Source organism: Apostichopus japonicus, chromosome 21 (genome assembly GCF_037975245.1).
Source record: "Apostichopus japonicus isolate 1M-3 chromosome 21, ASM3797524v1, whole genome shotgun sequence".
Lineage (NCBI taxonomy): Eukaryota > Metazoa > Echinodermata > Holothuroidea > Aspidochirotida > Stichopodidae > Apostichopus > Apostichopus japonicus.
The window spans coordinates 6,066,293-6,092,991 of NC_092581.1; the positions used below are offsets into that span (position 1 = coordinate 6,066,293).

General features: G+C 38.5%; 1 protein-coding gene across 4 annotated transcripts; it reads right to left on the reverse strand.

Moving 5' to 3' along the window:
- Positions 1 to 487: 487 nt before the first annotated feature.
- On the reverse strand, positions 488 to 18,437 carry LOC139962456 (uncharacterized). Of its 4 annotated transcripts, none has more exons than XM_071962424.1 (7): positions 18,150 to 18,437; positions 16,308 to 16,416; positions 12,816 to 13,743; positions 10,410 to 10,564; positions 9,899 to 9,998; positions 3,741 to 3,830; positions 488 to 1,347 (listed from the first exon to the last, which is right to left on the reverse strand). In XM_071962424.1, the coding sequence occupies exons 2-7, from the start codon at positions 16,413 to 16,415 to the stop codon at positions 1,190 to 1,192; spliced, it is 1,539 nt and encodes a 512-aa protein (XP_071818525.1). In that variant the 5' UTR covers position 16,416; positions 18,150 to 18,437; the 3' UTR covers positions 488 to 1,189. The 4 variants fall into 4 exon arrangements, with proteins under 4 accessions (XP_071818525.1, XP_071818523.1, XP_071818522.1 ...); XM_071962422.1 differs by having other exon boundaries at positions 18,140 to 18,437; XM_071962421.1 differs by having other exon boundaries at positions 18,126 to 18,437.
- Positions 18,438 to 26,699: the final 8,262 nt, after the last annotated feature.

Consider the following 26,699-nt stretch of genomic DNA (forward strand, 5'->3'; position numbering starts at 1 on the left):
TTAATAATCATAATCCAAGTCTATTGTGGGGCTGGCATGCTCGGAGGTCTTATTAATAATCATACTCCAAGTCTACTGTGGGGCTGGCATGCTTGGAGGTCTTATTAATAATCATACTCAAGTCTACTGTGGGGCTGGCATGCTTGGAGGTCTTATTAATAATCATAATCCAAGTCTATTGTGGGGCTGGCATGCTTGGAGGTCTTATTAATAATCATAATCCAAGTCTATTGTGGGGCTGGCATGCTCGGAGGTCTTATTAATAATCATACTCAAGTCTACTGTGGGGCTGGCATGCTTGGAGGTCTTATTAATAATCATAATCCAAGTCTATTGTGGGGCTGGCATGCTCGGAGGTCTTATTAATAATCATACTCCAAGTCTACTGTGGGGCTGGCATGCTTGGAGGTCTTATTAATAATCATACTCAAGTCTACTGTGGGGCTCTGCATGCTTGGAGGTCTTATTAATAATCATACCCCAAGTCTACTGTGGGGCTGGCATGCTCGGAGGTCTTATTAATAATCATACTCCAAGTCTACTGTGGGGCTGGCATGCAAGTCCTATCATTTCAGACATAACATACTTGTGTATCAAATGGTTGGACAATTACACAATGAGTAAGGTGCATGATCTAAAGAGGTCTTAATGACGCATGTGATCATCAGGTCCTTTCAGAACAATCAGTCTATATTAACGAAGAACATAATCTGCCTAACGACATGTATGAAGATACAAAGGAGTATAGATAACCACAACAGGGAGCACAAATGCAGAACTCACAGATACATAGAAAGTCATATCTCTGTTGTACAGATTGGCAATTAATTGTGCATATTAAAAATAGCACAGGCCTGTTAACAAGACTGCCTCAAATCTGTCAGTTGCCTTATAGCATGCCACATCTTGTCATAGCTCATGTCCCTTGGAGAGATTGCTTTTTAACCTTCTGCATGTTGTCACAGCTCAGGTTTAATGGGGAAACTTCTGTTTACATTCTTCTTGTTTTCATAACTTAGGGAAAGAGAGCAGGAAGGACTACAAGTATTCAGTCTATGTTTAACTTCAGTTCTAATTTCTTAGTATAAGTAATGCTAAACAAAGGTTTAAACACAGAATTCTAACGACTCAAATGATGAAACTTTTTGTGAGGTCTTAACCAAAACCTCATAAGAATTCCAGATGGCCATCAGCTCTGGCCAGATGTAGGTGATGTTATGCTCTCTGCTCTGGGCCTTCCACACATTTCACATGCTGGCATGTACTCATGGTTCTTGAAGCTGCAAGCATGGCAACTCCATTGCTTATTGATTTCACTCTCAACTGGAGAACTGGTGTTTTGAGGCTCTAGAAGGAGAACATTGCCATAAAGGTAAGTGTTGCACAGTTACATGAAAAATGAAGATCATATTAATGTGATGAATATAAGTAAGCATACCATTCACAAAGTATTATGAAAAAATAAGGACATTGATACCCCAAATAATAATGGCAATGGTCCTAATACTTGTTCCTCGTTTCTTCTGTGCTAACTCAGGTCAGACCCATGTCCCTGCTCACTATGTACCTAGTGGCCAACTTGGAGCACCAACGTGTAAACTAGTCTAGTGTTACTGTAGGCTGTTTTTAGAACAACCACCAAAATATGGTTGTTCAAACCTGAGCAAAGATGCAAATCTACGTTTATGTCTAATATACCGCAACCTCCACTTAAAACAAACATATAGTTTAGTTTAGTAGAAAAAAAGGATCAGGAGGAAAAAAGGTTGCAGAGATGAGTCAATTAGATACCTAGGTCTCTTTCAACAAAGGCCTCCTGTAACTCCACACCATTAAGATTGTAGGTATACTTGTGGTTACTACTACCAATATGCATCACCTTGCATTTATCAATATTAAAAAAGCATTTGCCATCCCTGAGACCAGGAAAAAACCTTATCCAAATCTGTTTGAAATTTCTCACAATCGCTTTTGGAAGAGACCTCAGAATACAATTTGGTGTCATCAGCAAACTTCTTAGCTGTACACAAAATATCTCTGTCAATGTCATTTACTGTATATAGGCAACAAACAACAAGGGACCCAAAACCCCACTAGTAACGTCCTGCCAAAAAGAAGCTCAGCCTTTAATTACCACCCTCTGTGTCCTATTACCAAGCCAATTCTCTATCCAAGACAGTAAATTCCCATTGACACCCATACTCTTCAGCCTAAGTAAAAGACGCTGGTGGGGAACTTTATCAAAGGCCTTCTGGAAATCCAGGAAAACAACATCTACAGACTTCTGCCTATTTAGTGAGCTTGTTACATTTTCCATAAACTCAAGAATATAAGTGAAACAAGACCTTTTGACAAAAGCCATGTTAAGACTCTCTGATCAAAGACTGACTGCTGAAGTGACTGACCATAGACTTTTAACAATAGACTCCTTGACCTTACAAACAACACTTGTGAGACTAACAGGCCTATAATTACAGGACTTAGACTTATCACCCTTCTTGAAAATTGGGGTAATATAAGCACATCTCCAGTCCTTAGGAACATAACCTTCTTTTATAAATTTACTAAAAACCAATGAGAGTGGAATGCAGAAATGGTGTGCAACAGTCTTCAACAAATACGTAACACCTCGAATCCATTACAAGTTGGAACATCCTCACAAAAATCCCTTTCAACAACTGCACTACTTACAGTCCTACTTACAGTCCTACTTACAGTCCTGACTTCAGTCCATTCACAATTACAGCTATTCAATAGCTCCTCTAATTCCTTAAATTTCACACACTTATCGATAACAAACACAATATCTCTACTCGACGCTGAATTTAAGTCACATTCCAAGCCCGAAACCTCAAACTCAGACTGAACGATCAGGTACATCCATAACGAATACACTAAGGCACAGAAAACGTGTGAACATAGAAAATTGATAACTTATGATGAGCAGCTTAGGTTCAACAGAGACTATACACAGAACGATAGGATAAACTGACGCTACAGACATATAACATACAGACAGCACTGAAACAAACAAAAAAAACACCAAAAACAGCACAGATTGAACACAAAAACATGCAGACTGACAGGAACAGACAATAAAAAGCTCCATATTAACAAACACAACATATCACAAAGTGATTTGATGAAAAAACGATTCCAGAAATGTACAAATTTTAAAGAGCTACGAAAAAAATGTGTGTACGCTTCAACAACCAAGACCAAGATACTGTATACATTGCTTGTTTTTGGTTCTTGTTTTGCGATCTACGAACAAGTTTGATCATATATACATATAAGTAAGAATGGTTACAAACCCTGCATTGCGATTCCACAGATTGCATTACTCATGAAAACGTTCTTTGTATGACCGCAGAATTCTTTAAAGCATTCTTTGGAGAACGTTTACATAAAATTCCAACAAGTCAACATTTTGTACAAGAGCGTTATGCACCAAATTTATATGACATTTGAACCGTTTATTCTTAGATTATTGCAAAATTTAAAAAAGTATTTTAATCACCCTATATTGCTGATGGTGATGTCCAAATGTGCATAAATTGACCAGCTGTTCATGTGTGGAAACTTCAGTGTAACTCTAGTTGGGACTAGCAGCCTCAATTTGCTGAGAGGTTCTACTTAAATCGGCTGTGTGGGCGATGGTACAGTACCAATATTATAATTTAACACTTCATTTGTATACTTGTATAGTAAAGATAAACTACATGCATTGTTTAACTTACCTGGTAAAAGAAGACCCCTATATACAGGGTGTTGGGATGGTTCAGTTGCCATGTTATTGTAAAAATTGAAACTGTCCTGGTTGAGAAGTTCTAAGAAAAGAAACAACATCATATCATTTAAGACTTTGAAACACTTCTTGTTGACTAAATAATTCTATATAAATTGCCATGACAAACCCGAACATAGAACAAACACAGCATTAGGAAGTACTTCAAAGAGGCTTTCTGGCTTTACTTATATCCAATAGAGTATTTATCTGAATTAAGCCATTTTTTTATTGTTGTGCTGCAACAAATAAGCACATGCATCTTCAGCACACTTGCAAGAGCTGTGATTATAACATTTTTCATGTTCCCCCCCCCCCAAAAAAAAAAAAGACCTACTTAGAACTACTTGAAACTAAATCAACAAGTACTGCTAATATCTCACTTCTTTCACACCAATTTGAAACTGACTGCTGTTAATATCAGGAACTACAAAGAGAAATCTTTACTGGATATCCCAGAGTAATTCAAAGACACAATAAAATAATCATAATAATACCTATTGTATTACAAAGAGACATCATTACTAGATATCACTTTCTAGATAACTCAGTAAAGTTCGAAGAGACATCATTACTGGATATCACTTTCTAGATAACTCAGTTAAGTTCAAAGAGACATCATTACTGGATATCACTTCATTGATAACTCAGTTAAGTTCAAAGAGACATCATTACTGGAAATCACTTGCTAGATAACTCAGTTAAGTTCAAAGAGACATCATTACTGGATATCACTTCCTAGATACCTCAGTAAAGTTCAAAGAGACAGCATAACTGGATATCACTTTCTAGATACCTCAGTAAAGTTCAAAGAGACAGCATTACTAGATATCACTTGCTAGATACCTCAGTAAAGTTGAAAGAGACATCATTACTGGATATCACTTCCTAGATACCTCAATGAAGTTCAAAGAGACATCATTACTGGATATCACTTTCTAGATATCTCAGTAAAGTTCAAAGAGACATCATTACTAGATATCACTTGTTAGATACCTCAGTAAAGTTCAAAGAGACAGCATTACTGGATATCACTTCCTAGATAACTCAGTAAAGTTCCAAGAGACATCATTACTGGATATCATTTGCTAGATACCTCTGTAAAGTTCAAAGAGACATCATTACTGGATATCACTTCCTAGATAACTCAGTAAAGTTCAAAGAGACATCATTACTGGATATCACTTCCTAGATACCTCAGTAAAGTTCAAAGAGACAGCATAACTGGATATCACTTTCTAGATACCTCAGTAAAGTTCAAAGAGACAGCATTACTAGATATCACTTTCTAGATAACTCAGTAAAGTTCGAAGAGACATCATTACTGGATATCACTTTCTAGATAACTCAGTAAAGTTCAAAGAGACATCATTACTGGATATCACTTCCTAGATAACTCAGTAAAGTTCAAAGAGACATCATTACTGGATATCATTTGCTAGATACCTCAGTAAAGTTCAAAGAGACATCATTACTGGATATCATTTGTTAGATACCTCAGTAAAGTTCAAAGAGACATCATTACTGGATATCATTTGTTAGATACCTCAGTAAAGTTCAAAGAGACATCATTACTAGATATCACTTGTTAGATACCTCAGTAAAGTTCAAAGAGACATCATTACTGGATATCACTTCCTAGATAACTCAGTAAAGTTCAAAGAGACATCATTACTGGATATCATTTGCTAGATACCTCAGTTAAGTTCAAAGAGACATCATTACTGGATATCATTTGTTAGATACCTCAGTAAAGTTCAAAGAGACATCATTACTGGATATCACTTCCTAGATAACTCAGTAAAGTTCAAAGAGACATCATTACTGGATATCATTTGCTAGATACCTCAGTTAAGTTCAAAGAGACATCATTACTGGATATCATTTGCTAGATACCTCAGTAAAGTTCAAAGAGACATCATTACTAGATATCACTTCCTAGATACCTCAGTAAAGTTCAAAGAGACATCATTACTAGATATCACTTGTTAGATACCTCAGTAAAGTTCAAAGAGACATCATTACTGGATATCACTTCCTAGATAACTCAGTAAAGTTCAAAGAGACATCATTACTAGATATCACTTGTTAGATACCTCAGTAAAGTTCAAAGAGACATCATTACTAGATATCACTTGTTAGATACCTCAGTAAAGTTCAAAGAGACATCATTACTGGATATCATTTGCTAGATACCTCAGTTAAGTTCAAAGAGATATCATTACTGGATTTCACTTTCTACATACCTCAATAAAGTTCAAAGAGACAGCATTACTAGATATCACTGTCTAGATACCTCAGTAAAGTTCAAAGAGACAGCATTACTGGATATCACTTGCTAGATAACTCAGTTAAGTTCAAAGAGACATCATTACTGGATTTCACTTTCTACATACCTCAATAAAGTTCAAAGAGACAGCATTACTAGATATCACTGTCTAGATACCTCAGTAAAGTTCAAAGAGACAGCATTACTGGATATCACTTGCTAGATACCTCAGTAAAGTTCAAAGAGACATCATTACTGGATATCACTTTCTAGATACCTCAGTAAAGTTCCAAGAGACATCATTACTGGTTATCACTTTCTAGATAACTCAGTAAAGTTCAAAGAGACATCATTACTGGATATCACTTTCTACATAACTCAGTAAAGTTCAAAAAGACAGCATTACTGGATATCACTTCCTACATAACTCAGTTAAGTTCAAAGAGACATCATTACTGGATATCACTTGCTAGATACCTCAGTAAAGTTCAAAAAGACAGCATTACTGGATATCACTTCCTACATAACTCAGTAAAGTTCAAAGAGACATCATTACTGGATATCATTTGCTAGATACCTCAGTAAAGTTAAGTTCAAAGTGACAGCATAACTGGATATCACTTGCTAGATAACTCAGTTAAGTTCAAAGAGACATCATTACTGGATTTCACTTTCTACATACCTCAATAAAGTTCAAAGAGACAGCATTACTAGATATCACTGTCTAGATACCTCAGTAAAGTTCAAAGAGACAGCATTACTGGATATCACTTGCTAGATACCTCAGTAAAGTTCAAAGAGACATCATTACTGGATATCACTTTCTAGATACCTCAGTAAAGTTCAAAGAGACATCATTACTGGATATCACTTTCTAGATAACTCAGTAAAGTTCAAAGAGACATCATTACTGGATATCACTTTCTACATAACTCAGTAAAGTTCAAAAAGACAGCATTACTGGATATCACTTCCTACATAACTCAGTTAAGTTCAAAGAGACATCATTACTGGATATCACTTGCTAGATACCTCAGTAAAGTTCAAAGAGACATCATTACTGGATATCAGTTGCTAGATAACTCAGTAAAGTTCAAAGAGACATCATTACTAGATATCACTTGTTACAGTAGATACCTCAGTAAAGTTCAAAGAGACATCATTACTAGATATCACTTGTTAGATACCTCAGTAAAGTTCAAAGAGACATCATTACTGGATATCACTTGCTAGATACCTCAGTAAAGTTCAAAGAGACATCATTACTGGATATCACTTGCTAGATACCTCAGTTAAGTTCAAAGAGACATCATTACTAGATATCACTTGTTAGATACCTCAGTTAAGTTCAAAGAGACATCATTACTGGATATCACTTGCTAGATACCTCAGTAAAGTTCAAAGAGACATCATTACTAGATATCACTTCCTAGATACCTCAGTAAAGTTCAAAGAGACATCATTACTGGATATCACTTCCTAGATACCTCAGTGAAGTTAAAAGAGACATCATTACTGGATATCACTTTCTAGATAACTCAGTAAAGTTCAAAGAGACATCATTACTAGATCTCACTTGTTACAGTAGATACCTCAGTAAAGTTCAAAGAGACATCATTACTAGATATCACTTCCTAGATACCTCAGTAAAGTTCAAAGAGACATCATTACTGGATATCATTTGCTAGATACCTCAGTAAAGTTCAAAGAGACATCATTACTAGATATCACTTTCTAGATACCTCAGTAAAGTTCAAAGAGACATCATTACTGGATATCACTTGCTAGATACCTCAGTAAAGTTGAAAGAGACAGCATTACTAGATATCACTTTCTAGATAACTCAGTAAAGTTCAAAGAGACATCATTACTGGATATCACTTGCTAGATACCTCAGTAAAGTTCAAAGAGACATCATTACTGGATATCACTTGCTAGATACCTCAGTAAAGTTGAAAGAGACATCATTACTAGATATCACTTGCTAGATAACTCAGTTAAGTTCAAAGAGACATCATTACTGGATATCATTTGCTAGATACCTCAGTAAAGTTCAAAGAGACATCATTACTAGATATCACTTTCTAGATACCTCAGTAAAGTACAAAGAGACATCATTACTGGATATCACTTGCTAGATACCTCAGTAAAGTTGAAAGAGACAGCATTACTAGATATCACTTTCTAGATAACTCAGTAAAGTTCAAAGAGACATCATTACTGGATATCACTTGCTAGATACCTCAGTAAAGTTCAAAGAGACATCATTACTGGATATCACTTGCTAGATACCTCAGTAAAGTTGAAAGAGACAGCATTACTAGATATCACTTTCTAGATAACTCAGTTAAGTTCAAAGAGACATCATTACTGGATATCATTTGCTAGATACCTCAGTAAAGTTCAAAGAGACATCATTACTGGATATCAGTTGCTAGATAACTCAGTAAAGTTCAAAGAGACATCATTACTAGATATCACTTGTTACAGTAGATACCTCAGTAAAGTTCAAAGAGACATCATTACTAGATATCACTTCCTAGATACCTCAGTAAAGTTCAAAGAGACATCATTACTGGATATCATTTGCTAGATACCTCAGTAAAGTTCAAAGAGACATCATTACTGGATATCACTTTCTAGATAACTCAGTTAAGTTCAAAGAGACATCATTACTGGATATCACTTGCTAGATACCTCAGTAAAGTTCAAAGAGACATCATTACTGGATATCACTTGCTAGATACCTCAGTAAAGTTGAAAGAGACAGCATTACTAGATATCACTTTCTAGATAACTCAGTTAAGTTCAAAGAGACATCATTACTAGATATCACTTGCTAGATACTGTACCTCAGTAAAGTTGAAAGAGACATCATTACTAGATATCAATTTCTAGATAACTCAGTTAAGTTCAAAGAGACATCATTACTGGATATCATTTGCTAGATACCTCAGTAAAGTACAAAGAGACATCATTACTGGATATCACTTTCTAGATAACTCAGTTAAGTTCAAAGAGACATCATTACTGGATATCACTTGCTAGATACCTCAGTAAAGTTCAAAGAGACAGCATTACTGGATATCACTTGCTAGATACTGTACCTCAGTAAAGTTGAAAGAGATAGCATTACTAGATATCAATTTCTAGATAACTCAGTTAAGTTCAAAGAGACATCATTACTGGATATCATTTGCTAGATACCTCAGTAAAGTACAAAGAGACATCATTACTGGATATCACTTTCTAGATACTCAGTTAAGTTCAAAGAGACATCATTACTGGATATCACTTTCTAGATAACTCAGTAAAGTTCAAAGAGACATCATTACTGGATATCACTTGCTAGATACCTCAGTAAAGTTCCAAGAGACATCATTACTGGATATCACTTGCTAGATACCTCAGTAAAGTTCAAAGAGACAGCATTACTAGATATCACTTTCTAGATACCTCAGTAAAGTTCAAAGAGACAGCAGTGTACTAAACCTCAAAAAGGTTATATAAGCAAAGCAGTGCGAGTACCTAAAATCCCTTCCATGCAAGGTCTTTCAAACACAGCTTTAGAAGTGTTGGAGAATGGAGTTAGATAATTTCATTAAATGTTTACTAATACAAGATTTTATTTTCCATCCTATAACACAACCGCTGAGAGCATACTCTTAGCTTCTCAAAAAATACATAATACATAGCAGGCATTTTACACTAGGAGAGTTCTCAATAATCACTCTACTTCAAAGATGGAAATAGATATTAGAAATTAAACATTATAAGACAGTATTCATAAATCTAGCAGTATGGTCTTACAATATTAATACTTGTTGCTGTTACATAATTACCTCTTTGCTTAGCATGAGTTAAGTGGATATCCCTCTGAAGGCACTCTACATCAATTTGCAGGCCTCTTTTTCTCTCCTGGAGACCACTGATAGCCTCAGGCTGTAAAAAAAAGACTTATTTTATTAGTTTGTTCCAATCAGCTTTTTACAACAACGTATGTCACATTGGTTGTATCAGAGATAGATCTAGCAACTATCACAAGTGTTGTATTTTTATTCAGATCCACTAACATAATGCGTGGCTTTGAACACCATCAAATGACAATTAAATAGAAAAGCCACAGATGTCAAAATGTAATCAAGTTACATACAGTTCATGTTTTCAGAAACGCTGAATCAAATTATTACATGCCAAATCTCATGGCGTGTGTGTTGGGGGGGGGGGGGGGGTTGGGGGTTAATCAATTAGAGGAATTGTTTCCAAATGATTTGCTTAACATATTCTAACCAGTAAACATGACAGGGATGAGAAGATTCACATCAATTTTACAATATCAAAGAAGGTACTCACAGATGCAAAAGATGAAGCAGGAGTTTGTGCTCTCCTACGATCTAGGTCTTTCTCCATGTCAGCAACCTCTTTTCTCATAGCGTCTGTTTTTATTTTGGTTTCCTCCACACGCCTTTTAATCAGACCAAAACGGGCTTTTTGGTGGGCTAGTAATGCTACAAAAGGAATAAAATGAATTATGCAGAAATGCAGTAATACAGCAGCCTGTTTAGTGGTTTCACTGATTAATGTTAACAGAGCAGTAACATTCACTAATGCAACAGCTGTTTACTGGAGTGGGCATCGTATTTAGCGGAGTCTGTCACAACAATGAGAGATCGTTTGGCCATTGTTGGTGACTTCATCTTCCACCTGGATGACCCCAATCATTTGGAGTCTCAAACATTTCACAGACTTCTAAATGTCCATGAATTAAACCAGCATTTCAATGGTGCCACACATCATGCTGGACACACACTTGATGTAGTGCTCGTAACTCGAGGAAATAATGAAATATTGCACGGTTCACCCTGTATTGTTTGAGGCATGTCTTGGCAATATGGATGGAAATGTGACCTGTGATTAGAACGCTGTTTATATCAATCTCAACATGCGTAAACCAGAGTATATTCGCAATCTATATGCAGGAGAGCTGAGAGAGTTTGGACGAAGACACGCCTTACCGTAAACTGGCAGATTTACAGAAAACAATGACAAGTTGTGAAACAAGCTTCTGAACTAAGAAAAAGTATTTTTATTGCAACAAAGTAGCTGAATATGGCGGTGATCAAAAAAGACTTTTTAGTCTCACTATAGAGCACATGATGGGTGTTTGGGTGATGTAACATTGCCAACACACGGCTGTCTTGAAGGTCTTGCCGATATATTTGGTGATGCAAAATAAAAGGCATCCGTGAGGAGATGGAGGCGGTACCTGAGATGTCTGTTATTTATGTCGGATGATAGCATTTTTACTGGAATTCCTCTCACATCATTTGCCCCTACCACTGAGGATGAGGTAGGAAAACTAATTGCAAGGCCCCCATTAACCGATACCTACCTGGCTATTTAAATTTTAAACAATGCGTAAAGGAGTTGTTGCCAATCATCACTGCTATCATTAACAAATCACTTGTTGAGTCTGTTGCACCAACCTGCCTCAAGCATTCCAATGTGAAACCACTCATTAGAAAGCCTGGGTTAGATAAAGGGTTGCTAAAGAATTACCGACCGGTACCAAATTTGCCTTGTTTCTCGAAACTTGTTGCAAAAGCAAGATTTGAAAGACAACGCTTTGTATGACAATCTGCAGTCTGCATATCGCCAGTTCCATTCTACTGAGGTCACACCTTGCTTAGAGTACACAAAGATATTGCTGAAGCTCTTGACAGGCATTGATCATGTTAGATCTTTCTGCAGCTTTCGATCTTATCGATCATAAGATTCTGTTTAATTGTCTTGAACATACTTATGGCATTGTTTTAAATTCATTGCATTGGTTCAGGTCCTTTATAAATGACCGAGTGCAATGTGTGGAAACAGGCAATGTTCTTTTTCGTGAAAGTCAGTTACAGTAGGGAGTTCCACAAGGATCAGTCTTAATATTTGAAAATTTGGATCATCAAAATCGTGGGACAATGTTTCATTAAAGCTTCAGGCATGCCTTTCAGATGTAATCAATTGCATGTAGGCAAATTGTTTGAAACTAAATCCAGAAAACTCACCATTTTCACACCAAAGTTTCAGGCCAATTCCTCTCAAAATATTTGTATAAAAATGGGATCAAGTGACATAAGTCCTGTTTCCGTAGTGAGGAATTTGGGTGTGCAGCTTGATTACAATCTTTCCATGCAACACCTAATAGACTCCATTTCAAGGTCATGTTATTAGCACATCCGTAATATTGGAAAAATCAGGCGGTTTATTACTAATGACGCTGGTAAGACATTGGTTGACGACCTTGTGACCTAACACCAGGCGTTTCTATCATTCAGCTGCAACATTGTGGAATGATTTACTGGATAAAGCCAAGTGTGTAGTAAATATTAATCAATTCAAAACACATGTTGAAAACTTACCTTTTTATTGATTTCAGGAATAGTGCATTTTATATCTTTTTCAAAGTTCAATTTTTTTTTTTTTCACAATGAATTTGAATTTTGCACTTATTTTGCCTTTCTACTATTTAATCCCTTTTTTCCTTTTCATATCTGTATCTTCAACATTTCATTTATTGTATATTTCTTGACTTGTATGTTTTATTGTAAAGCGCCTTAGAGCAAGATGGCGCTATATAAATTCTGTAAAATAAATCATATAAATACATTAATAAATAATAAATATATACATGGATACATTGATAAATAAATAAATAAATAAATACTTGAATTTTCAAAAGAAAAACATTCTGGAAGCCAAGCTACCAACCTTGAAGGCGTGTCTGCTTTTTCAGTTCTGAGCCAATGTTGTTTTTTGGTGACTCACTGTTAGTAGGTTCATCTGGTACTTCTACTGGTCTATCAGTTGCATCAGGGGTTGTTATTGACACCACAGGTGGTGCAACAGGACTTGAGATACTAGTTATAACTGTTGGAGGTGACTTGGGGACTTTGCTCCAGTCAATAGCACCAATGGCCTCCCTTCTTACATTAAGTGGCTGAAGTGAATGTGGACTGTTAGCCTGTGTGTTTTGCACAGGACAATTTTCATCCTCACAAGGGTGCACCCAGGGTTTCGAAGGTTTGCTTAGTGTCCATGGAAGCAGTGATGAAGTATGGCTTACTTCAGCAGATGGAGAAGTCCTTATATGGCTCTTTTGCTGAGCAGTTATGGGAGATATTTGTTGAGTAGTCATTAAGCTGTGATTGGAAGATTCTGTTAAATTCCCATGGTCTGCATTGGATAAATTTAATGTAGCTACATATTTTTGTCTTGGGTGCAACATGGGCGGGAGCCACACACCAACATCTGATCTTGGTGAATGTTGAGGAGACCTTGCCTGAGCAACTTCCAAATTAGTGTTGACATGTAATCCTCCTGCAGTGGACCTAGTGAGTGGCGAAGAAGTGTAATTTAACTGTGTATCCTGATCCCATGTGTGGGACCTCATGTGTCCTGGACGATTTGTCTTACATCCACCTGTGGAAAGGCCTTGAGGAGCTTTATGCATCCCTCTCATAGAGTTGTCTTCACTCACACTACGACTCTGTCTTTGAGTTGACGGCTGTGGTGAAACCGAATGTCTGTCCATGTTGTACATATGACTGTTAATGTTTGGGTTCAGTTTAGGTGGCTGGTTCCTTTCACTATTCTCTTGTAATAAGTCTTGCTGCACTCTGGAGATATCATAGTTGTGCTGTATAAAAAAAAGAAACAAAATATCAAAAGAGTTATTCTATGATGAACAGAAATGAATATTTGACTTGTAGAAATACCATGTGTGTGTCCACAGAAATCAGATTGCAAATTTGCATAATGTTATGCATGATGCTCACAGATACAGAGGGTGTACTGTACATGTAGGGCAAACCTGGGTTAATATTAGTCAATTTATTTCACATGTGAAGCTGTATTTTGAAACTTTGTCAGAACCAGCTGCATTGCAATCAAAGTGTGAGGGTGACAGACACTGCATGGCAAACTAAGGGCTGATCCAAGATAGATGTAGCATAGCAGTGCGGATTGCTAGAAACTACTTCTAGAAGATCATAAAATAGTGAGTTACGGCTCTATTCATACAAGCCCAACTACAGTAGTAGTACCACCACAGTAATGTTACTGAGGCAAAGCTTCCTTTGTGGCCTATATAGGCAACAGCATCCATGTTTTTTAGAAGTTGTTTGGGACAATCTACAGTCGGTTCATTCATCATATAAATGATTTGTGTTATTTCCTTTTTACATCCCATCCTTTAGGTACTGTAGAAGTTTGAAATTGGTATTGCACAGAAATATAACATTCCAACATGCAAATTTCCATAGAAGCATGTATTGTTTGTCTAGCTAGACTGACTCAGATGGTATTGATGAGGTTGTGCACTAGATTCATGTATTAGAGTAGTCAAGCAGGATTTTTTGCGCTTGTTTTAGTTTGCAGCCCAATGTTGCAGTCAAATCCACAGTATCAGACAGGGGCATACATTCTAGGGGAGTGGGGGACATAACCATGTCTGTAATCTTTAAAATATTGCTGGTTGGGAATATGTCACTGTCATTTTGTCAATGTCATTTTCTCTCACCCTGTAGTACAAATGAGTAAATGCCTTGACAAATTGTTGTTTCTTGGACAACTATTACAACACTCCTGAGCAAGGTATATAATTGTAGAACAACTCTAGTAATCATAGCTTCCTGTTTGGACAGGGTCAACACTCTAGTAACCAACAGCAGTGAATGATATAGTAACCACTCCAGTACAACGGCAGTGAATGACATACTGTAGTAACCACTCCTGTATAACAGCAGTGAATGATATAGTAGCCACTCCTGTATAACAGCAGTGAAGGACATAGTAACCACTCCTGTATAACAGCAGTGAATGATGTAGTAACCACTGCAGATACAACAGCAGTGAATGATGTGGTAACCACTCCAGTACAACAGCAGTGAATGACATGGTAACCACTCCATTTCAACAGCAGTGAATGATGTGGTAACCACTCCAGTACAACAGCAGTGAATGACGTAGTAACCACTCCATTTCAACAGCAGTGAATGACATGGTAACCACTCCAGTACAACAGCAGTAAATGACAGGGTAACCACTCCAGTGCAACAGCAGTGAATGACGTCGTAACCACTCCACAGACCACAGTACAACAGCAGTGAATGACCCATAATGGTGAAGGGACAGAGTAACTACTGTACTTTATTCACCAGCGGTAGTAAATGAAGATGTTCTACTAACGAGCAGAAATGAACGTCAAGATCAATCACAGATAGCAATCCACTTTAGTAAACAGAGAGGGTGAATGGTCAGAGCAACCACCACTCTAGCAAGCAGCTTTGGGAAGTGAAAGGAGCAATGGCTTTAGCTATTGTGTGTGGGTTAAGGACGAACCTTACGAATGGTAGATTTGAAATGAAATGGATGTCGACCATGAAGTAGATCAGTGGTGGCACAGTACACTAGACTGTTACCAATGTAAATTATTATGAAATGGATGTCGACCATGGAGTAGATCAGTGGTGGCACAGTACACTAGACTGTTACCAATGTAAATTATTATGAAATGGATGTGGACCATGAAGTAGATCAGTGGTGGCACAGTACACTAGACTGTTACCAATGTAAATTATTATGAAATGGATGTGGACCATGAAGTAGATCAGTGGTGGCACAGTACACTAGACTGTTACCAATGTAAATTATTATGAAATGGATGTCGACCATGAAGTAGATCAGTGGTGGCACAGTACACTAGACTGTTACCAATGTAAATTATTTGAGAACATATGAAGAATGGAGACAGGCAAGAAAGGGGGAAGTAATTATCAATGATACTGTTAACTTGGAATTCCTGTACTGTCAACGTCTTTTTGTTTCAACTCTATAAGTTACCAAAACCACCAAATCACATATGTAAGTGTATTCATGACTCGACAGTAACATATTCTCCAACTAGGAGCAGTCAACTTCATGTATCCTTTAGTTTAAAGGGCATCCAAGTCATGTGTGAACATTGGCCCATATTAATGACTCAACAGATATTCTCTAACTACAGTAGGAGCAGTAACCTTGGTGTATCATTTCATTTAGTGTCATCCAAGTCATACGTGAACATTACTCTGTGTATCTGCTATAGTTAGGGTTAACCAAGCCATTTGTGAACAATACCACTGAGTGACAGTGTCACATATTCTAACCTAACACACAAAATGGTTTCATCATCATTCTAAAAATACATTGTTCTAAACTAACCTCCTCCAAGGACTGGCGTAGATGTTCCAATGGAATTTCTGGGTTGATATTTTGAAGGTCCTGTTGAATCTCTTCATGTGTCCTTGACCTTGGCGTTACAGCCGCCATTCTATGATAAAACCAACAAACAACAGTCACAGCCTGGGACACTCTGGCTAAGTTCTAACCCTGAAGGCCAAAATGTTTGTTGTGATGGTTTTCACTGTCCTACCGTACATAAAAATATACATTTAGAAAATTGCATCTAAAGCATTGAGATAGAGTCAAGACCAACCAGAAAGCATTAACTTCACTCAAGTACTGTATAAACCAATTCAAAGAGTTCCTGTCACGGTTTTGACTTATATGTGAAAATCAGTCGGTTTTGAATTCTGAAACCAGTTTTCCCCAAAATGGTTTTCATACAGTATGCATACTAATTGTCTATGTGACAAAATTCTCTTCCACCCCAGCCCATATTTAAAGTTTGAATAAAACTTAAGTTGACCACGTATTCCATGTCTTTGCAGTTGTCTTTGTCTTTAAGAGGAGCTTATAAATGAAACTAATGGTACTTATTACAATATATTCTGTATTAACATCTAGAACTAGTCTAATGTTTAAAACATGTGCAATAATGCATCTAGGCCTAGTATCAATCGACTTGAACTTTAAGTTAAATATTGTAAGGCTGTTTTCTCAGTGTGGTTTTATAAAGTGAAAATGTTCACTAGATGCACTTTCAGTATATATAGAAGTTTATTTCTCTATGCAGTGGTGTGTAATTCACATCTAGACACATTAATGATTCAAAAACTGTGGGCTACAAAATGAAACAAATAGTTGTATAATGAACATTTCTGTTTAGATTCAGTTAAATTTAGTAATTGTATTAACGCAATATTATATAAATTTAAAGTAAATGTTCCTGTCATACACCATATTTTGGTGAAAGGATATTAACATTGATTTCCATCCTTTACCTGAGGGACAGAATTAAATCATGCTCCTATCATGTTCAAAGAACTAGGCCTAGTGTAGTAGCCTATCGTGCTAAGATTATGGGCTCTGTACGTTCCATAGGTTATTAATTATTCTAAGCCTATGTAAGTAATCCTAGCATTGCTAGCCTATGTAAACCTAAGGAAGTAATATAGTCAGTATTGCAAAGTTCGGAACTCTGCGAAGTTCGGACACCCCTAAGAAATACACGATTTCACCATGACAACCTACAGGAAGAGCCAATTTCACCAAAATGAACGGAGCTACAGTTATTTTCTCTCCAAAATGACCTGTGTGCAAGCAAGAACTTACATATTTGTCAATAAAAGGAAGTTATAGTTTTGGAATGTTTAATGCTTAGGTGTCCGAACTTCGCAGTGCCCATGCTAATGTAGCTAAGTCAATGTAATCCTAAGTAGGCCTAGGTAATACTCATTACTAAGTACATTGTACTCTACATGTAATATACATGCTGGAATATCATCTATCTCTGTGACAGATGAGAATAACACTTATTAACAGATCTGTGGGGCAGACACTTCCATGGTTTAAAGATGTGTTTCTTATTTCTTAAATGAGGACTCTACAAAGGTGTAGTCGTCAGGATACGGGATGACTGACCAGTGTGGCTGTGCAGAGCTATGGTGTGTACTATAAAGCATATTGTGATATAAAACAATTAACGAAAGAAATGTAACCGTTGTTATGTCTAGCCTCTGTCCACCTTAGACATCTTACTTAGTGAGATATCTGCCTTGTTATACTAAAGAACTTATTATACTAATATCAGTACTAACGTGTCGTAAGGCCTAAGTTAGGCCTAATCGTAAAGCTAACCATTTATAGCCTACTTGTCATCACCACAAGAATAAGTTAAAATCCGTCTGTATTTTGGTTCCTATTATCAATGGCAGGCTTCCTTGGTGAATGTAACTTTAAACAAAATTGTTTGGTAGCCTGTGTCTAACGATCATTCAGTGCATCGGCCATTCTACTGAATCCAGACAGCTATTTACTTTTTCCGTAGCAGTCACTGCAGACAGGGACAAGTTTTATCTCAGAGACTATGTATGGCAGATATGCAATAGGCTGAGTGCTAGTGGCGACACTAGTGTTGGTTAGGCCGTTTGTACGACTGTATGTACATGATCTACAGTGGTTTACATGGATCGACGACGATGTTGCTTCGTTCGCATGCGCTTTGGTCAGCTGACCAAAATGTTAGACTTGATCAAATCGGTTGAAGAAGCCTGAGGAAATACAATGAAGCCTCGGAATGCAATGAACTTATACACATAGAATTATTCGCGAATTATTCGCGAATATGAGACGAAAGATCCATACTGATGCACCAAGTTTTCACCCATGATTTTGTTTTATATATGGGTATTTGCAAAATGCGCCAGTGGAAACTGCCAGTAGTAAAAGTAAAAAACGTTCATTGACGTTTATGTTGCCTACCACCCTGCCGGAGGCCCGCAAATACTGTATATTTTACACATTTAATATAGTTGGTAATGCCATGATAGGTTCATATCTATATCCTGACACCCAAGAGCTTCATATTTTACATTTGTGATTTGATTTCCATTCATATGTACTCTACGAATGTTAGGAGGCCTATCTGTTAATGTACATTGCATTTGACTTGAACAGACTATCATGCATTTACTAGTGTCTGTATTTAGTACACCATATATTCGCAGCATCTTCATTTAATTTATGTGATAAGTCCGTCATGATTTTCCCACTAACGTGGAAAGTTGTTTCGTCTGCATATCAGCATTGCATAGACATCAATCAATGTCATTAATCAAGGGCGTAGGAACCGGGGGGCTGGGGGCGCAAGCCCCCCCAGTGAAAGATATGGAGCGGCGGAAGTATCATTCCGCCCCCCCCCCCCCCCGCTTCGCAAGTCAGAAAACCCCTTTTTCATTTCCAAATGAGAAAAAAAATCTCATTTGGAGCACCAAATTGCATCTAAGGCCAGGTGAAAATGCAAAATTATTTACAAAATGGAGTGGGTGTTGAAGTGTGCTATATTGCACCAAATTGAATCTGAGGCCACCTGGAAATACAAAAAAAATCCAAAGGGGAGGGGGACACCCCCTCCCCTTAGACCCCTCCCCAGGCCGGCCATCAGTCTTCAGCCCCCCCCCCCCACTCAAAGGTACCTTCCTACGCCACTGTCATTAATATACAATTAAAACAGTCATCGACCACCAATAGACTGACAAATGTTCTTCTTTAACAATGCAAGTGGCCTCTGAGGTGCCACAGGATTCGATTCTTGGGCCATTGCTATTTCTCATCTTTATTTATGACATGGACCTAAGCCTACACCACTGTCTTGTAGACAGGTACGTGGATGACACAGTATTCTATTTATTCGATCCTAATATTCAGGAACTATGATATTATGTTAGAGGAGGACCTTTCTAACATCAAAGAGTTATGTAAAAACAACAAAATGGTGATGAATACAGATTTTTTTAAAACGATATAGGCTAAAAGCAGCGGTAACATTTTCAAATATGGGTACACTCCACGTAACGATTGATGGCACGGCTCTTCATAATGTACAATGTGAAAGGTTATTGGCGTTGATAAGAATTGACAGCAACCTAACATGGCAAGCACAGGTAGATCATACATGTAAGGAGGTAAGCCAAAGGCTGTCATTATTAAGACGTATCAAACCCTTTATTGATATGGAAACCCGAATCATGTTTGACCATGGATATATTTTGCCAATCCTTGACTATTGCATGTGTGTCATATGGGGCATGCAGGCGCGGATCCAGAGGGGGGTCCAGGGGGTCCGAACCCCCCCCCCCCCTGCTCTTGGCCAAACAACAACAAAAAAAGAGGGAAAAAAGAGAAAAAAAAAGAGAGAGTAAAAAAGAGAGAAAAAAAGAGAGAGAGAAAAAAACATTAAATTAAAGGCCAATTTTAAACATGTAGGACGTCAGAAGGGCGGTTATCCTTACAAGTCAGCCAGGTGTGTCTTTTCCGTCAAATGAACTATGGTGTGCACGCGTGCTACACGTGCCAAAAATGCCTAAAAATCTCAATTTTCAGACCGAAAAGTTTCAAAATTGAGGTGGTGTTCGAATTTTTTTGGCGGTGAGGTGGCAGAGCGGTAGGCTGCATAGGATGCGCCATTCTTCATGAGACTGAGTAGTTTCAAAAGCTGCATAGCGCCATCAATTGATCGTCGCTTGTTATACAGTACATGCATTTTTTAGTGTGCATATTTAACAGTCATGACTGATTCGACTTGAATATGACAGATATATTATATTGATTTCTGATTGCCAACTTCAACTGTCCGTCACCTCACCCTTCCAGAATCCTGGATCCGGCCCTGCATCAAACAGAGGTGACGGAACGGGAGGGGGATTGGGGGCTAAAGGCATTATGATTTTTGTATCATCTCAACTCATCTGATATGTATTACCATATTTCATAGATTGTTTTTTCTCATCAATTGACAAATTGCAGACATGAGATCCATATTTTCAGGCTAGGTACATGCAGCTTAGATTACTCGGGAAGTGCCGTTTCCGGCCATCTGGGGGGGTTTGTAAAGCCAAAAATTTTATGGTACGCTCCGCGCCAACCGATGGTGGCGCTCCGCTTAGATAGTCTTACGTTCAGGCGCGGCTGGACCAGTCAGACCCCCCCCCCCTGTCACAAATCCTGCATCCGTCCCTGGCATATAGAAACAGTGACCTTCAAAGAATTATCCGTGTACAAAAAACCGCCCCGACTAACTTCAGATGCTGGCTATGACACTAGATCGCATGATGTTTTTAATACTTTAGTATTGACCTAAGAATTCACATAAGGAGAATGACTACGGTCTTCAAATCAATAAACGAACTCGCTCCTACAAGCATGAAAGAAATGTTCACTTTTGGTAAAGATACCCACACCCACTTCTTAAGATCCACGACCGCAAACAAATTGTATTTACCAGGGGGTAGAACTAAATACCATAGGAAAAGATTTTCATCTCTTGCTGCCAAAGAACGCAACGAATTACCGTCAATTGCAAGTTTAAGAAATAGCAAATCTTTGGTAAACAACTTTACACGTTTATCCTAATTGTAACTAAGATCTTCGAATATTTAAAACTCTTTGTTCATGCTTTTTACGTCTTTTATTCACTTTATTCATGGTCTTTTCTATTCCTTCCTACATCCTTTATTCATCTCGTTATTTTACGTGTTGCTGCATCTTAACTTTTTATTAAGCCCTCGCTTCATGTTAGTGGTTTATTTGTTTGTGTTTGCTTGTTTTTCTGCTACTTTTCCCTCAATCGTTTAATTCTATTGTTCTTTATTTCGTAAGTGTTTGCTATTTGTTTACACTTGCTTTACTTTTAAGGGCCTCGGGAGAGATTAGCATTCTTGCTAACCGAGTTTTTACCCTTCTTCCAAAATAACAATAGTATAATAATTATCATCATTGTCGTCGTCATCGTCGTCGTCGTCATCGTCATCGCCACCGCCATCATCAATCCCTGGGGTACACCGCTTTGTATATGGTCCTTCAAGTTGAATGAACCGATTAAAAAAGACACGTTGACTAATTCTCTCACACAAATTTGAAGGCCTCTTTCTCGATTTAGCTCAGATTTTATTACAGTTACAAGTTTGCAAATCATGTGAAAATGCTTCTTCATCTGTATTGCTCATGTCTGTTGTGTTCACTCAAGTAAGCAATGTATGAGAACACATGAAAGATGAAGTAACACTCTTTGAATAAGTTTCACTCCAACCATGTTACTTCGATGCTGTCAAATTAGTATTCAGTGCGTCTTATGTACTGTATGGGGTGTCGATTACAGGGCCACCATGACCTTCAATATCTGGTCTATCTTTACGAATATGAATATATCCAGGTACACTTATCTCATGGTCATGAAAGTTCTCATTTAAGAATGATTCATTAATGGCAAGAATATTTAATTTCCTATTATTATAAGACATGAGTAAATGCAGTTGATCCAGTTTAGGATAGAGGTGATCAGTGGCGGAGATTTCTTGTCAGAAGTGGGGGGGTTGCAGGCCATTGATGAAATAAAAAGTCATAACTGCTGGCTCACTATCTAAGTGGAGCGCCACCATAAGTTGGCGCGAAGTGCACAAGAATTTTTTGGCAAATATTGCCTCCCAGATTGCAGTAAATGGCACTGCCCAGGCCTTGAAAAGCTGCATTTAACCAGGGGCGTATGCAGGATTTTCTAACCCGGGGGACGCGTATTACTATCTAAGCGGAGCGCCACCATGTGTTGGCGCGCAGCGTACAAGCAAATTTCTGGTTTTGGTACCCCCAGATCACCGGAAATGGCACTTCTCGGGCTTGAAACTGACCAACCATATGTACACTTTTGCCTGAGAACCAAGTTTTTTCCAAATACTTTTTTTCTCATCTATAACCTTTTTGAAGATTGTCACCAGTCACACATCATGTTCGACTTCATCACATATCCTGTGGATCATTGCTTTTGTAGGTGATTCTTCATCGCGGCCCACAATATCCGTCAGCCCCACTGTTCAGAATTTGAAAATTCACAATTCTCGTGAATAAATTCACTTCAAAACATACCCATAATGTTGCACAAAATATCATCTATGGACAACCGATATAGAAAAACTTCCTTCAAACCCTAACAGACGGGTCAAAATTGCACGAGTATGATGAAGTATGATGAAGAATGTTGGTTAGGGAATTTTCGAAAATTCAGACGGCTACTAAAAAATTTCGTTGAAGGAAATAAAAATATACCAGATATTTCCGAATCCGAACACTACACACATCGACAGTTTTGAGCATGGGCGCAGATCTGTCTTGGATAATGGTGGGGACGCGTGTCTGTTCTATGACACTATCTAAGCGGAGCGCGACCATGGGTTCGCGCGTAGCGTACGATTTTTGGGGGCAAATATACCTCCCAGATCGCCGGAAATAACACTTCCCAGACCTAATGATGCTCCTAAACCTCCTTAAGTTTTAGATCTCATGGCTTAGAAATTTAGTTTGGAGAAATACATGGGCGTCTGCAGAAAGAAAATCAGGGGACAAATAACCCAAGTAGACTTTTGTATATACGATGGGTCTGGGGTCCTCTCCCAGAAAACAAATATAGACTGCGGCAAATGCGATTTCCGTCCTATATTTAACAACTGTGGATAAAATACAATAAAATGAGAACTGCTGCATGTCATTTGCACAATGCTGTATCAAACTGCGCCAAAGTTCAATACAGGGGAACTTGAAATGCAGCTATTGGTCAAGACAAATTGGTGGGGACACGGTATATCATGTCCCCACTACTGAAAAAGTTGGATGTGATATCTGCTGTTTGCTTTACAAATTCGAATAATTTTGTCACTGTTCCTCTTTCTCTTCCCGTTTTCTTGCCGTATTTCTACTCCATCCTTTTCTCCTTTTCTCTTTCTTCTTTTTCTTTTCCTTCCTTCACCTCGTTGAAGTTGGCAAGTGTATACAGTTCCAAAGCTATTCAACAGCAACAAAACGTTATTTTGTGTATGTCTGTTGTGGGGTGAAGTTAGCGCTATGAGCTACAAGTTCCAATGCGCAAGGTGGGGGAAAGGGGCTAGAAATAATGCGTGGGTCAATTCTAACTCGGTTTTCGGTCGTTAATTGTTGATGTAGCCTACCAGGTAAAAGGTTGAAATGACTTTAACAATTTCAAATTTAATAATTTGATTTATTATGCCATTTGGAGCACATAACATAGGCTATAACAAAACATTACTGGCAAAAACTAGGGGGGGTTGATTGTGTGGGCCAACCCCCCCTCTTCAAAAAGTGGGGGGGTTAAAACCCCCCCAACCCCCCCCTGTTTCTCCGCCAGTGGAGGTGATTAATATTAATATAACCTACTTGAAATCCTTTATTTACCTTTGTAAATTTTGTTTCTACATTATAATTGTGCGTTGTGGTAGACCAGTCCCCAATCAGTGGCGGCGGAACCGGGGGGGGGGGGGGGCTTGGGGGGGCTCAGCCCCCCCCCAATGAAAAAGTTGAGGGGGCAAATGCATGATAAGCCCCCCCCCCCCCCCCAATATTTACCAAGGCTCCGAAACGTGCATCTGCCCATTTTTCAATGCATACTTGTCGATCTGTCCGATGCACACGTAAACTATATAGGTGTAATAATTTTAGTAAATGCTGGGGGACCCTCGGCCCGTCCCTTGGCTATAGACCACATTGTCACCCCAACCGCGTCTTCTTGTAATAAGCTAAACGCTACACTCATCAAAATTTGCGTTCACACTATGAGTACACGCAAGGCGTGGAACATGGCTTTATGTTTAAACGCAATCAATTATTAAACGAACAAAAACACAATATTAGCATTTCACCTATACTGTATAGGGTACATGCATTCATGACATGATGGCAGTGATAGGTCATAGAAATTTGTTAGCAACTGCACATGGTTTAGGAATTACCCATTTGTTGACATTAAGAAATGCTTTCTTTTTTTCTTATGACATTTATTTAATTCAGGGGCGTCGGAGCCGGTACGGGCAGGTCCGGCGAACGCCGGACCAATGTTAATGACGTAAAAAAAAAAAGTAGGACTAAAAATTGGAGAAAAAAATCTCGGAGGTATATGTTTCAATAATTTTCAATAATGATGACGGCAAGTAGGCTAAATGTGACTACTCTGGCATGGCAGGGCCGGGTCTTGTTTTCAAGCTCGGGAAGTGCCATTTCCTGCAATCTGTCAGGCATATTTTCAAAATTTTCTCCATTACGCTACGCGCCAACCATGGTGGCGCGTAGCGTTGTTTGACCTACCAAACTTCCCTCCGATAATTATGATAGTTGGCCACACTCTGAACCGCCGTACCAATCAAAAATAGCTTCCGACGCCCTTGTCATTATTGCATTTAATTGCAAGTAGTAATTTACTACACTCAAAAACGTCTTTGCCAGTACACGTTGAGTAATAGCTACTCTCTTAAAACACCATCGAATATACAAATTACAATGTTTCTACAGATTTTTACGTGCAATCTGAGAAATTGCAGGCTTAAGACCCATGTTTTAGGGCTAGGTATTCGCAGCATAAAACACTCGGGAAGTGCCGTTTCCGGCCATCTGGAGGGTTTGAAAAACCCCAAATTTTCTTGTACGCTCCGCGCCAACCGATGGTGGCGCTCCGCTTAGATAGTCTCCAAATATTAGCCCCCCCCCCCCCAATAATTTTTCCGTTCCGCCGCGCCTGTCCCCAATTGATCCATTACGGCGCCCTCTTCTTGGACATTTTCTTATCGGTGAAAACAAAACCATTAATTATGACCTTGACGTCCACACAAACGGCAACGTTAACTCTACTGCTTATCTACTGCAATATAAAATCTGTGTAAGTATATAAAAATTAGAGAGCCTGACGTTTCGATTCTTCAGAGGCTAAATGAAACAAACACTAGAAGGCCACATGTATGGAGAAAGATGAACAGGCATGATTTACTATGATAACTTAAATTTGTCTCCGAAGCACCATTTGACTTGTGTTTTCTTTCTGGGAAGGGGTGGGGGCCATAACCTTCAGGGGCGTAGCGAGCGGGGGGTGTGGGGGGTGTCACACCCCCCAATAATTTGGTCGCTGTCGGCAAATTTTGGGTCTGTCGGCAAAAGGAGAAAAGGTGAAGAGAGCGGAAGAGGAAGAAAGAAGGAAAGCTGAATAGAGAAAAGGAGAACGGGAGCTTCTTCCGTGCCAAATTTGACTTAAAATATGCACCAGATTGCATATAAGGACGTTTCAAAACTAAAAAATTTCCAAAGGGAAGGGGTAGACCCCCTACCCTTAGACCCCTCCCCCATTTCAGTCACCACTTCCAGATCCGTCGGCAAATCAAATTTGACTTAAAATATGCACCAGATTGCATCTAAGGACGTTTCAAAACTAAAAAATTGCCAAAGAGGAGGGGTAGACCCCCTCCCCTTAGACCCCTCCCCCATTTCAGTCACCACTTCCAGATCCGTCGGCAAATCAAATTCTCCACACCCCCCCCAACAAAAACCCCTTCGCTACGCCCCTGATACCCTTCCTTTATAATAATCCTGGAGCTTCCTCTACCTGGTACAGTCTCGGTCCCAGCACTTGTTACGCTTGGATGCGTTTATCGGTATAGTGCAGTAAGACTAGCCTGGGAGCCGGGTAGATGGAAATGATGGGACATGTAAGGTAAGCTTTCATTCAAGGTAAGCTCATCATAGAGCTATACAGAATAGTTCCATTGTCGGAGAAAGAATTTTAGTGTATGTGAGGTGCATGTTGCCGGTCACAGGCTGCAATTTGGGGTATGAAGGAGAGTCTACTTTCGAATAAGCCCTAACCCTAACCCCCTAACCCTAAGCCCC

Bases quoted from the DNA above. Each gene is read 5' to 3' on its own strand.
- LOC139962456 (XM_071962424.1), bottom strand. From the start codon at position 16,415: ATGGCGGCTGTAACGCCAAGGTCAAGGACACATGAAGAGATTCAACAG. The intron at 13,744-16,307 runs GTTAGTTTAGAA...TTTTTTATACAG, and splicing joins TACGCCAGTCCTTGGAGGAG to CACAACTATGATATCTCCAG. The intron at 9,999-10,409 runs GTGAGTACCTTC...TTTTTTTTACAG, and splicing joins CTGCTTCATCTTTTGCATCT to CCTGAGGCTATCAGTGGTCT.